At 43.4% G+C, this 13079-nt stretch overlaps 1 protein-coding gene across 2 annotated transcripts in view; it reads left to right on the forward strand.

Moving 5' to 3' along the window:
- LOC128695111 (synaptotagmin-15) overlaps positions 1–13079 on the forward strand; it is a 143310-nt gene that overhangs the window by 100104 nt on the left and 30127 nt on the right. For both annotated transcript variants that reach the window (XM_053785525.2, XM_053785526.2), the window contains exons 4-6: positions 4886–4979; positions 8912–9016; positions 9821–9979. In XM_053785525.2, coding sequence (XP_053641500.2) covers positions 4886–4979; positions 8912–9016; positions 9821–9979 — 358 coding nt within the window. The remainder of the gene's footprint in view (positions 1–4885; positions 4980–8911; positions 9017–9820; positions 9980–13079) is intronic.

Below are 13079 nucleotides of genomic sequence, written 5' to 3' on the forward strand. Positions count from 1 at the left end.
ATTGAAATCACCCATAACTAGTAACTTTGCTCCCCCCATGTGTGCTCTCCTGGCCACCTCGGCTAGTGTGTCGATCATTGCTCTGTTGCTCTCATCGTATTCTTCTCTTGGCCTCCTACAGTTCTGTGGTGGGTTGTACATTACTGCAATTATCACCTTATGTCCCTCAGACTGGATTGTTCCTACTAAGTAGTCCCTTTCGCCCGTGCCATCCATTCCTTCCATTTTCTCAAAACCCCACTGGTTTTTAATGAGCAGTGCAACTCCTCCTCCCCCTCTCCTCCCTCTGTCTTTCCTGAGGATTTGATATCCGGATGGAAAGATTGAATCTGTTATTATTCTGATGAGTTTTGTTTCTGTGAGTGCTATTATGTCTGGGGATGTCTCTTTGATTCTTTCGTGATACTCCTCATACTTGTTTGTTATTCCATCTGCATTTGTATACCACACCTTCAACTTCTTTTCTAAGACTGTGGTCTGGGAGGTATATTGGGGTTGGGGAAGTGGGAGACCTGGTAAGGAACTATGGGTTGTTGCTGTGGGGGTGGAGTTTGTCATGTAGTGGGTGGGGGCATTGGATGTGGCATGGGTGCTTTGATTTAGAGTGTTTGGTTTCACTGGGGTTGACCTGGTTGGGAGGCTTCTATAGGAAGTTGTGTGTGTGTGTGTGTGTGTGTGTGTGTGTGTGTGTGTGTGTGTGTGTGTGTGTGTGTATTCACCTATTTGTACTCACCTATTTGTGGTTGCAGGGGTCGAGTCATAGCTCCTGGCCCCGCCTCTTCGCTGATTGCTACAAGGTCCTCTCTCTCCCTGCTCCATGAGCTTTATCATACCTCGCCTTAAAACTATGTATGGTTCCCGCCTCCACTACGTCACTTTCTAGGCTATTCCACGGCCTGACTACTCTATGACTGAAGAAATGCTTCCTAACATCCCTTTGATTCATCTGAGTCTTCAACTTCCAATTGTGACCTCTTGTGTGTGTGTGTGTGTGTGTGTGTGTGTGTGTGTGTGTTGTGTATCTGTGTGTGTGTGTGTGTGTGTGTGTAGCCAAGCACTGTGACAGGTCGTCAATCATAGATAGGGGCGCCTGGCAACTGTCAGGGGTGACCCACCACGCCACCCACCCTACCCAAGGTCAACAACCCCTGCCAGCCACCTCAGATCTAGCAACCCCAGCCAGCCACCTCCGCTCTCCTAGCAACCCCAACCAGCCACCTCGGCTCTCCTAGCAACCCCAACCAGCCACCTCGGCTCTCCTAGCAACCCCAACCAGCCACCTCGGCTCTCCTAGCAACCCCAACCAACCACCTCGGCTCTCCTAGCAACCCCAACCAGCCACTCCGGCTCTCCTAGCAACCCCAACCAGCCACTCCGGCTCTCCTAGCAACCCCAACCAGCCACTCCGGCTCTCCTAGCAACCCCAACCAGCCACCTCGGCTCTCCTAGCAACCCCAACCATCCACTCCGGCTCTCCTAGCAACCCCAACCAGCCACTCCGGCTCTCCTAGCAACCCCAACCAGCCACTCCGGCTCTCCTAGCAACCCTGCCAGCCACCTCAGCTCTCCTAACAACCCCAGCTACCCCAGCTCTCCTCTTACATCTCTCTCTCTCTCTCTCTCTCTCTCTCTCTCTCTCTCTCTCTCTCTCTCTCTCCCTACTTCCAAAAAGAATGGATTAAGGGCATAAATTCATTTTCCTCTGAGAGCTTTTGCTAAAAAAAAGTGGATTAATTTCTCATTTCTCTCTCTCACTGTTTCTCTCTCTCTCATTTTTTCTCTCACTCTCTCATTCTTTCTCTCATCTTCTCTCTCTCTCTCTCTCTCTCTCTCTCTCTCTCTCTCTCTCTCTCTCTCTCTCTCTCTCTCTCTCTCTCTCTCTCTCTACGCTAACTTCTCCTAACTTTCGCTTCGAGAAACAAAATAAAATAGTTTAAAGCTTAAAATAAAGTTTTTTATTTTGTTAAAGTTAGCACAACTTTGTTTTTAATCGATAAAGTTCTGACAACAGCCACGACCTCCCCTTGTGTGTGTGTGTGTGTGTGTGTGTGTGTGTGTGTGTGTGTGTGTGTGTGTGTGTGTGTGTGTGTGTGTGTGTGTGTGTGTGTATGTGTGTGTGTGTGTGTGTGTGTGTGTGTGTGTGTGTGTGTATGTGTGTGTATGTGTGTGTGTGTGTGTGTGTGTGTGTGTGTGTGTGTGTGTGTGTGTGTGTGTGTGTATGTGTGTGTATGTGTGTGTGTGTGTGTGTGTGTGTGTGTGTGTGTGTGTGTGTGTGTGTGTGTACTCACCTAGTTGTACTCACCTAGTTGAGGTTGCGGGGGTCGAGTCCGAGCTCCTGGCCCCGCCTCTTCACTGATCGCTACTAGGTCACTCTCCCTGAGCCGTGAGCTTTATCATACCTCTGCTTAAAGCTATGTATGGATCCTGCCTCCACTACATTGCTTCCCAAACTATTCCACTTACTGACTACTCTGTGGCTGAAGAAATACTTCCTAACATCCCTGTGATTCATCTGTGTCTTCAGCTTCCAACTGTGTCCCCTTGTTACTGTGTCCAATCTCTGGAACATCCTGTCTTTGTCCACCTTGTCAGTTCCTCTCAGTATTTTGTATGTCGTTATCATGTCCCCCCTATCTCTCCTGTCCTCCAGTGTCGTCAGGTTGATTTCCCTTAACCTCTCCTCGTAGGACATACCTCTTAGCTCTGGGACTAGTCTTGTTGCAAACCTTTGCACTTTCTCTAGTTTCTTGACGTGCTTGGCTAGGTGTGGGTTCCAAACTGGTGCCGCATACTCCAATATGGGCCTAACGTACACGGTGTACAGGGTCCTGAATGATTCCTTATGTGTGTGTGTGTGTGTGTGTGTGTTGCAACCCCTGAATGGGTTGCAATGATTAATATGTATATATATAATTATTACCTTTTGATATAATTTTATATTGCTTATATTTGCGATGGAAATATAAACACAAATGCAGTATAATGTGATCCTTTATTGACAACGTTTCACCCACACAGTGGGCTTTTTCAAGTCACACACGGATCTACCTGGGGTTGGAAGGTACGAGAGTATTTATAGTCATGTTCAGAATGTTGAGGTCAGGTGGAGAATGCTGCATCTGATGATCTACCGGGTGGGGTTATAGAGTCTTGGGTAGCTTGGCAGGGGTATTGGACAAGTTGTGAGTAGACCTTCTGCAGTGTTCTATGTTCTTATGTGGGATAGCGATGAAGAAGTTTCTTGGCGAGTGGTTCAGCTATGTTATAGAAGCCATTGTTCTGGTTGAAATTGTTGGTTGTAGAGATGAGCGATGATTCCAGGATTCTTCTGTATTGAGTGTTGTCTTGAAAAAGCCCACTGTGTGGGTGAAACGTTGTCAATAAAGGATCACATTATACTGCATTTGTGTTTATATTTCCATTGTGTCGGTATTTTATACCATTTATTTCCTTATATTTGCGATAATAGCTAAATCGTAAATGTATTGCTTTATATTATTATTTGACTTAGTTAAATTTTGTTAGGTAGGATGTAATATATTATGTGCTCATAGTTCAAGTCTTGATTGTCTAACTACTGTAATTATCGCTCTTTGCTCGTTATTCTGCTGGCTTCTGTTGCTGAGCTGCAGCTGTCCACAGAGCTATCACGTGATCGAGGGGGGGGGTGTCCTCACCTCGCCTGAAGTATTCAGTATTCAGTCTGGTCTAGACTCTCTTGGTGGTTGGACGTATTCCTGACAAGTGCCTAACTCTTCCTTATTGGCCCTTGTTGGAAGATCGTCTCTTGTCTCATTATTCTTGATAGTTCTGGAGACTCTGTTCACAGAACATTGTATAGACTTAGTGATTTTCGACGTTGTACTGAGGTTGTGTGTCGCATAGACACTCTGAGTAACTCAGGTCCTGAGCTGTAGCTTCTGACCTAATTTGTACTGGTATCTGTGTATTGTCACAGTCGGGTATTTTCTTATGCTGAACTTAGATTCAGTAGTATGGGAGTTTGGTGACTTTTGTGAAGGATCGGCAGATGGTCCCTACTAGCTGTCGTTATATTATCTCCTTGTTCCTGATTCTGTGTTGCAGTTGCTTATTATATTGCTATTGGGCTTAGCATTCTTTTTATTGTTCAAGCAGACTGTTCTGACTGCCAGTTGGTCAAGAAGTTAGTTTATTTGAGGACTTTGTCAGTCACTTGTTTAAGTCTAGTCGAGTCGTGAGACATAGCGAACTACTTAGAGCACTTACACACATACACACAAACTTACTTGTACATATTTGTAATATCTTATTAAATGTTAATTAATGTACCAGACGGTACTTAAGAATTATAAATGTGATATGTGCTTTCAGCACAATAATACTGTACACGAGAGAAGTGATTAATATTATTTTGATTACTGTGATTAATTTAATTTAATTTAATTTGATATACGCCTAGACAACTTAATTAATAAATTTATTAAATTTTAATTTCTCTAGTTAGTAGCCTACCAGTTGTAATCCTGAAGCACTATTGAATCATACTGAATTCTGATGGATAATTGGACAAGGATACTGACTACTTGTTACGAAAACCCAGTAACAGGCTGGATGCTAGAAGGGCAGTCCTTTCTAGTATTCACTGGAGATCTCTAAGCTTTTAGAATCGCGTTTTTTGTAACAGTGTGTCTGTGTGTGTGTGCGTGTGTGTGTGTGTGTGTGTGTGTGTGTGTGTGTGTGTGTGTGTGTGTGTGTGTGTGTGTGTGTGTGTTGTGTGTGTGTGTGTGTGTGTGTGTGTGTGTGTGTGTGTGTGTGTGTGTGTGTGTGTGTGTGTGTGCGTGTGTGTGTGTGTGTGTGTGTGCAATTTTTTATGTAATGTGGTAACTTAGTGTTGTTCCTTCAGGTTGTTCCTGATACCTGATGAGAGACGTTACCTACAGACCAAAATACGTAAGAAGACTTGCAACCCCAGGTTCGATGAGACCTTTGTCTTCCAGGTAAGAAATGGAACAGCGAAGAGCTCGAACCTCCGTCTGTGTGGGGTAGTTCGGTCTTGTAGGAAGTAGTGAGGGATCGTACCTCCGTCCGCCGTCACCACGACAAGTTTATCGAGTGACTTTTGTGTTGATGAAAAAGCGGGGAGAGGGGGGTGCTGAATCCTGGGGGAGTGGGAGGTAATGAGCTGTGACCGCCGAGGAACTGGAAGGGTAATTCCAGTTGCTTGGATCAAGAGCCCTTCACCAGCACCAGATACCCTGCCTTTCTTGAAAGATGAAAGTTATTATTATTGTTATTATTGAATATTATTAGTAGTATTGTTGATATTATTATTATTATTATTATTATTATTATTATTATTATTATTATTATTATTATTATTATTATTATTATTATTATTATTATTATTATTATTATTGTTGTTGTTGTTGTTATTATTATTATTATTATTATTATTTTTATTATTATTGCTGTTATTATTATTATTTTAACTCTAGTATTATTGTTGTAGGCAGTACTGCAGACATGGGTGTCATACAACGCCTGAGGGAGTGATAGGCAACCAGGTTTGATCCTAGGAAAAGGAGGGTAGCTCCAATTCCTTGGATTAAAAGGCCATCATATAAGATGCTTTTCTTGTTCTCAATCCTCCCCGAAGGATAATAACCCTGCAATATTAATAACTTCAAGATAACCCAAGAAAAGATCACATATACAATAACTGAGTATCTTCAATATGTAGATGATTCGCCCACCAGTGGCTTTATCAGTAAAATACAAGGACAAAAACAGAAGACTGAAGAGGTAGAAGATGAGGTAATCAGTCCCTCAGCCTAGCAGCAGATGTTTAGTACCGTTGGACTGATGAATCTGAAGCATAAGCAACTTACTCAGGTAAGGAGAGAGCGAGGACGTGAGAAAAGGCGAAGAATAGCGCCGGAGAGGAGTGTCGTCAGTCGTAGAAAGAGAGCCAGGAGCTTAATCCTCAGCTTCATTCCATGTTGTCCAGCCTCCTGTCTTGACCTGAAGATTCACAACAGGATAATTACTACGAATCCTACTGTTGTGGGTGGTTTTATTACAGGAAGTGTTTAAGATTGAAGTGTTTAAGATTGACATGCCCATGCACTCTGCCCCAAAGCCAGACTCATGGAACTCCGTGTTCATCAAGAACTGCAAGAAGCCCCTATCACGAGCCTTTTCCATCCTATGGAGAGGGAGCATGGACACGGGGGTCGTCCCACAGTTACTAAAAACAACATAGCCCCACTCCACAAAGGGGGCAGTAAAGCAACAGCAAAGAACTACAGACCGATAGCACTAACATCCCATATCATAAAAATCTTTGAAAGGGTCCTAAGAAGCAAGATCACCACCCATCTAGAAACCCATCAGTTACACAACCCAGGGCAACATGGGTTTAGAACAGGTCGCTCCTGTCTGTCTCAACTATTGGATCACTACGACAAGGTCCTAAATGCACTAGAAGACAAAAAGAATGCAGATGTAATATATACAGACTTTGCAAAAGCCTTCGACAAGTGTGACCATGGCGTAATAGCGCACAAAATGCGTGCTAAAGGAATAACAGGAAAAGTCGGTCAATGGATCTATAATTTCCTCACTAACAGAACACAGAGAGTAGTCGTCAACAGAGTAAAGTCCGAGGCAGCTACGGTGAAAAGCTCTGTTCCACAAGGCACAGTACTCACTCCTATCTTGTTCCTCATCCTCATATCGGACATAGACAAGGATGTCAGCCACAGCACCGTGTCTTCCTTTGCAGATGACACCCGAATCTGCATGACAGTGTCTTCCATTGCAGACACTGCAAGGCTCCAGGCGGACATCAACCAAATCTTTCAGTGGGCTGCAGAAAACAATATGAAGTTCAACGATGAGAAATTTCAATTACTCAGATATGGTAAACACGAGGAAATTAAATCTTCATCAGAGTACAAAACAAATTCTGGCCACAAAATAGAGCAAAACACCAACGTCAAAGACCTGGGAGTGATCATGTCGGAGGATCTCACCTTCAAAGACCATAACATTGTATCAATCGCATCTGCTAGAAAAATGACAGGATGGATAATGAGAACCTTCAAAACTAGGGAGGCCAAGCCCATGATGACACTCTTCAGGTCACTTGTTCTATCTAGGCTGGAATATTGCTGCACACTAACAGCACCTTTCAAGGCAGGTGAAATTGCTGACCTAGAAAATGTACAGAGAACCTTCACGGCGCGCATAACAGAGATAAAACACCTCAAATACTGGGAGCGCTTGAGGTTCCTTAACCTGTATTCCCTGGAACGCAGGCGGGAGAGATACATGATTATATACACCTGGAAAATCCTAGAGGGACTAGTACCGAACTTGCACACGAAAATCACTCACTACGAAAGCAAAAGACTTGGTAGACGATGCAACATCCCCCCAATGAAAAGCAGGGGTGTCACTAGCACGTTAAGAGACCATACAATAAGTGTCAGGGGCCCGAGACTGTTTAACTGCCTCCCAGCATACATAAGGGGGATTACCAACAGACCCCTGGCAGTCTTCAAGCTGGCACTGGACAAGCACCTAAAGTCGGTTCCTGACCAGCCGGGCTGTGGCTCGTACGTTGGTTTGCGTGCAGCCAGCAGCAACAGCCTGGTTGATCAGGCTCTGATCCACCAGAAGGCCTGGTCACAGACCGGGCCGCGGGGGCGTTGACCCCCGGAACTCTCTCCAGGTAAACTCCAGGTAAGGTGGCTTCCATAACCCAGCAGCGGAGTACTTGGCGGTGAAGGTCTGCAGCATTCAGGCTGGGTACAGCTGACTGGCGAAGTTCATGAGATCTGTTTACTATCTTATTTCGAACAACCCATTCTTAAAGCTTTTTAACACTTCTTTTGTTAAGTATGTGAATTATACAGAGTTGTCGAAGTCTTCAATGAGCTGTTGCACAAAAATCTTGGGGTGAAGTTGTATTGGGGTAATGGAGGTGTATTTGACAGATCCATTGCAGAGTCGAAGGTGGAGGTGAGGCCCTCTCCAGAAGCAACATCTGCATAGCTACGATGGCCATGTGTTCCATCAGAAACCCCACCAGAGAGAAACATTCCTTTGAGAAACCAGTGAAGTAGGAGTGGACACGTTACCTTGCAGAGGATGCAACAAGATCTGTATAGAAGAATCAAGGAAGAAACTTTCTACACGGGTCTGAGAATACAAAAATGTACACAGAGACAACACCAAAAAAAAAAATGGGTGTGTCTTGCATAGATCTAAAGACGGACATCTCATGAACTGGAAAAAAAGAAAAACTGATCCACAGAGAATCCAACCTTGATAGACGCCACTGTACTGAAGTATCCTTAATTGCTACTTCCAACACCATAGAAGAGAGAGCTGCCAAGTACACTTTTTCATCCACGTTTGTACGTATATTATGATGCTACTCCAAGCTGATTCCTTGTTACCACGTCACACAACTATTAGATGACGAGGTCCTCTGGGGTCCTTGTGGGAAAGACGAGGTGTCTGTCGCAGTTGTTTTCTTTGGGAGTAGAAAGAATTCGTTTTCATTTTTTTTTGCAGTCATGGATGAAGTGTGAGGTGAGTACACTATGAGTGTTGTATTCCAATCTTCGTCCAGGAACTCACCGCTACGTAATGTGTACGTTGTCATATATAAGAATATAAGAGAGGATGAACACTGCAGCAGGCCTACTGGCCCATACGAACTCATTAAAAAAAACATATGCCCAACCCATTTTCAATGCTACCCAAGGAATAAGCATCATCTGCCAATAATTCTACTCGCCACTAACACTACCCACCACAAGCACCATCTGCCACTAACACTACCCACTACAAGCACCAACTGCCACTAACACTACTCACTACAAGCACCAACTGCCACTAACGTCACTTATCTCCACAGATAACAGCTAAGGAGCTGGAAGAAAGGGCGCTCAAACTGACCTTCTATGACGTGGACAGAGATAAAAAGCACGTTGTTATTGGTCATGTTCTCTTCCTGCTCAAGGTGAGATGTATCTCTGTCGGTCCATAGTTAGTTTCAGTTTAATATGTGTATTATGCACCCCATACCCATCCTGTGGGCGGTAGTCAAAAGATTATAGAGGTACATAATGGGTCCAGGGACTGGGCCCCAAAGTTTTGATAGCTGAACTAGGTACAATCTGTGTATCTCTCTCTCTCTCTCTCTCTCTCTCTCTCTCTCTCTCTCTCTCTCTCTCTCTCTCTCTCTCTCTCTCTCTTTCTCCCTTTCCCACATAGGATACACCCAACCTTCACTTAATTCCAAGCATAACATTCTCTGGTAAACAAGCGTGGTGGGGCATGAATCTGTATTGTTGCGGGTTTCATGGATGCTTCACCAGAATAAATGAACCTCCATGTACACAAGTGCACTTTTCCTCCTACGACCGATTCTAAAGTCTACTTTGTCCCTTGTGTGTATGTGAGTATGTATGTGACTATGTATGTCGGCGTGTTGCTGCTAGAAGCCACGGTGCTACTTGTGTGTGTGTGTTTGTGGAAGGTTACACTCCGACTTAGTCAAGCAGCTTTAAAATCCATTAATCATTTCATAATTTACCAAATTATACCAGGGATAGGGAGATGAGTAGGGGAAATTATACAGATACACAAAACAATATAATTATTTCTTACGATAATGAAAGTAGCAACAAAATAGAAGGAATGGTGGCTACCATTCCCGTCCTCAGATCTAACCTGAATTGTCATCCATTCCCGGGGCGGCACATGGCCCCGTATGGGCTTAGCACTTTTCTCATGTGTATAACTCTCCTGGATTTGGGTCCAGGAGCTGCATCCGCTGGAGGGTAAGCGGCTGCTGCGGCAGGACCTGGAGAGGGAGGTGAGCTTGAGTCCCAGAGAGCTGGGGCAGCTCGACGTCTCTCTCTGCTACAATGATAATCTTCAGCGTCTGACTGTGACGGTGGGCGACGCCAAGCAGCTGAAGGTACGTCTATTGCTGTACGTCGGTGCGCATTTCATTGTACGTCGCCACGTCTGTGTCCATGTGTCTAATGATGTGAGTTAAGAGAACTCTCTCTGTCATGTGGGTTTTCGAAAACGTGGATGGGGTAAGAATACTCACGTAGGCTGGTAGTACGTATAATATAACGGAAAGTGTGGGAAGGCACCAACAGCCGACCTGCCTCTCTGCCCCCTATCTTGACTGACCCATGAGTGCCTACGGGTGAGGGTGTTTGAAATCCTGCTATGGTCAGCAGCAATATGAATACAGTCAATGATTCACACAGACGGTTGGTAGTGAGTCATCTACTGGTACACTGGTTACTGGTAACTGGTTACTAGGAACTGGTACTACTACTGAGAGCTCGGCAACACTAACGTATGTCGTCCCGACATACAACTAATACAAACTAGAGACGGCAGGTATACGGCTTGGGCTAATTCTATACAATGTCAAAGTACACAACAATTGAACATTATAACATACATAAGTAGAATATTGGAATGGAAGCTTACGTAACTGAAACTGTAATGCAATACAAGGTATAATATAGCACAACTCATCGAATGAGACTCAACGTTGAGATTACACAATAGAAGTGATAAAAAAAATTTGATCGATCGATCTGTATTCATGTGATCTATGGATTCTGAGGAAGGAATATATACAAAGAAAGAAGTGTTTAACAGAAGCAGATTCGGTGCACTCAAATCTAGACTGTTAACTCTCAGAATTCGGAGAGAACGTGAACACAAAAAAAAAAAATCTTGAATACTGATAAGTTGATACTGTAATTATTCATCTATACAGGTTATTTACATTTAACCACAACTCTGCTAGGGTGAGATTGATATATGCAGAATGGGTGTCATCTCTGGGAGGATCAAACTCTGTTGCACTGGCTAACTCATGCTGTATTTGAGGCAAATCTGAATTGGTAGTTACAAATGATACTTGAGGATTTCTCAATACCTGTCGTGTACGTAGGGAATAACGACATTCAGGTTGATCGTCTGACTGAGTATCAGAGGGAGAGAGTACAGGATCAGTAGGATTGTCAGAGTCTGTCACATTAGTCTGGGTTGGAACATCATTATCATCACATACTAACTTCATACGATCTAAATGCGATTCTTTATACTGACCAGTACTAATTTCTCTAACCTTATACTTATTACCAGTGATATGTTCAACTACTCGATAAGGACCAACAAACTTTTGATCAAGCTTAGGCACTGCAGACGTTTTGTTAAAGTTAGTCAGCATAACTCTCGAACCTACTTTGATTTTGGATGGCTTTGCTCGAGTGTTTGCGACTCTTGTAAATTCTGCTGTTGATTTATGAAGTGTTTCACAGATTCTTCTAAAGACACTTTGAGCTAAACTGGTACGAGTTGCTATGAAATCATCAGGGTTGTAATTTGGTTTCGGATTAGAATATAGCAGCTCATAAGGCAAACGTTTATCTATACCATACAATGCATAATGTGGAGTGTCACCTATAGAAACATTGTAAGCAGAATTTATAGCACACTGCACATCAGGTATAACTTCATCCCAAGTTTCACTGTTGGGATTGATAGTGGCTCTCAAGACATCAAGTACTTTCTTATTGGTACTTTCTGCTAACCCATTGCTGGCAGGATGATGAGGAACAATGGTGGATTTAGAGATCTTGTACAAGGTGCACAAATTTTCAAGAATCTCATTACAGAATTCACCTCCATTATCTGTTACTAGGGACTTAGGGGTGGTATGCCTGCAGATAATGCATTCTTTAAACGCTTTAGCTACTGTCTCGGCAGTCTTATCTGCAATAGGAACTAACTCACAATATCTGGTGAAATGGTCTACCATAACACACAGATGTTTGTTGCCTTGGAGGGAACATTTAAAATTAGTTAACAAATCTAGCGCAACTCTTTCCCACGGTTCGCTAGTAGTTGGATACACTTGGATTGGATTAGGACCATTAGCATTACCTTTATGTTGCATGCAGACACTACATTTCTTAACATACTCAGAAATATCAGTTGCCATACGAGGCCAAAAGTATTTCAATCTGGCTTGTTTTACTGAACGATCCATACCAGGGTGCGCAACACCTGGTACATCGTGAACTAGCTGTAAGGCTACATTCACTAGTGACTGTGGAATTACTAACTGGTAAACTCTTCTGCTAGGAGTACCCAACTCGGCTGTTCGATACAGTAATTCTTGGTTCATGACAAAATCACTGATGGGTGCTGGTGGCTTCACAGTCAGAATAAGATCTTCCTGGAGCAGGAATCGAATCACACCAGACCACATGGGATCTGTTCGTTGAGCATTCTTTACATCTTCAGCACTAAATGGAGGGTCTGCAGTTACTATACTAACATGTCGCGATAAGGCATCTGCAACTACATTTGACTTGCCAGGTAAGTGTTCAAAGGTGGGATTGAACTCTTGGATAGTCAAGGTCCATCTGGCTAACCTTCCAGTAGGTTGTTTGTTCTGGAATAAAGGTATCAGTGGAGCGTGGTCTGTCAAGACATGAACAGAGTACTGATAAATAATGTCTCAGAAGTGCTTTAAAGACCATACTATTGCTAAAGCTTCTTGCTCAGTTACTGTATAATTACGTTCAGCCTTCGTAAGGACTCGGCTAGCAAATGCAACTGCGTTGTACTTGCCATCAGTCTTCTGAGCTAGTACAGCACCTATGCCAATAGAACTAGCATCAGTTGTCAGATAGAAGGGCTTAGAAAAATCTGGAAATTTTCTTTTAGAGTTTGGAATGCTCTTTCTTGATGGAAGGTCCAAACAAAAGGAGCATCTTTCTTAAGCAACTCAGTTAAAGGAGCAGCTATGGAAGAAAAATTGGCAATGAAAGATCTATAAAAACCTGCTAAGCCCACAAAGGATCTTACGGCATCAGCAGTTTTGGGAGTTGGAAAATTTAGTACTGCAGTTACTTTACTTTGGTCAGTCGTAACCCCTCTAGGAGTGACTACGTGACCAAGAAACTTAATTTCTAATCTGAAAAATTGACATTTAGACAGTTTGATCTTTAAATTGGCTTCTTCAAGTTTACCAAGTA

This window comes from Cherax quadricarinatus, chromosome 35, assembly GCF_038502225.1.
Source record: "Cherax quadricarinatus isolate ZL_2023a chromosome 35, ASM3850222v1, whole genome shotgun sequence".
In the NCBI taxonomy this organism is placed as follows: domain Eukaryota; kingdom Metazoa; phylum Arthropoda; class Malacostraca; order Decapoda; family Parastacidae; genus Cherax; species Cherax quadricarinatus.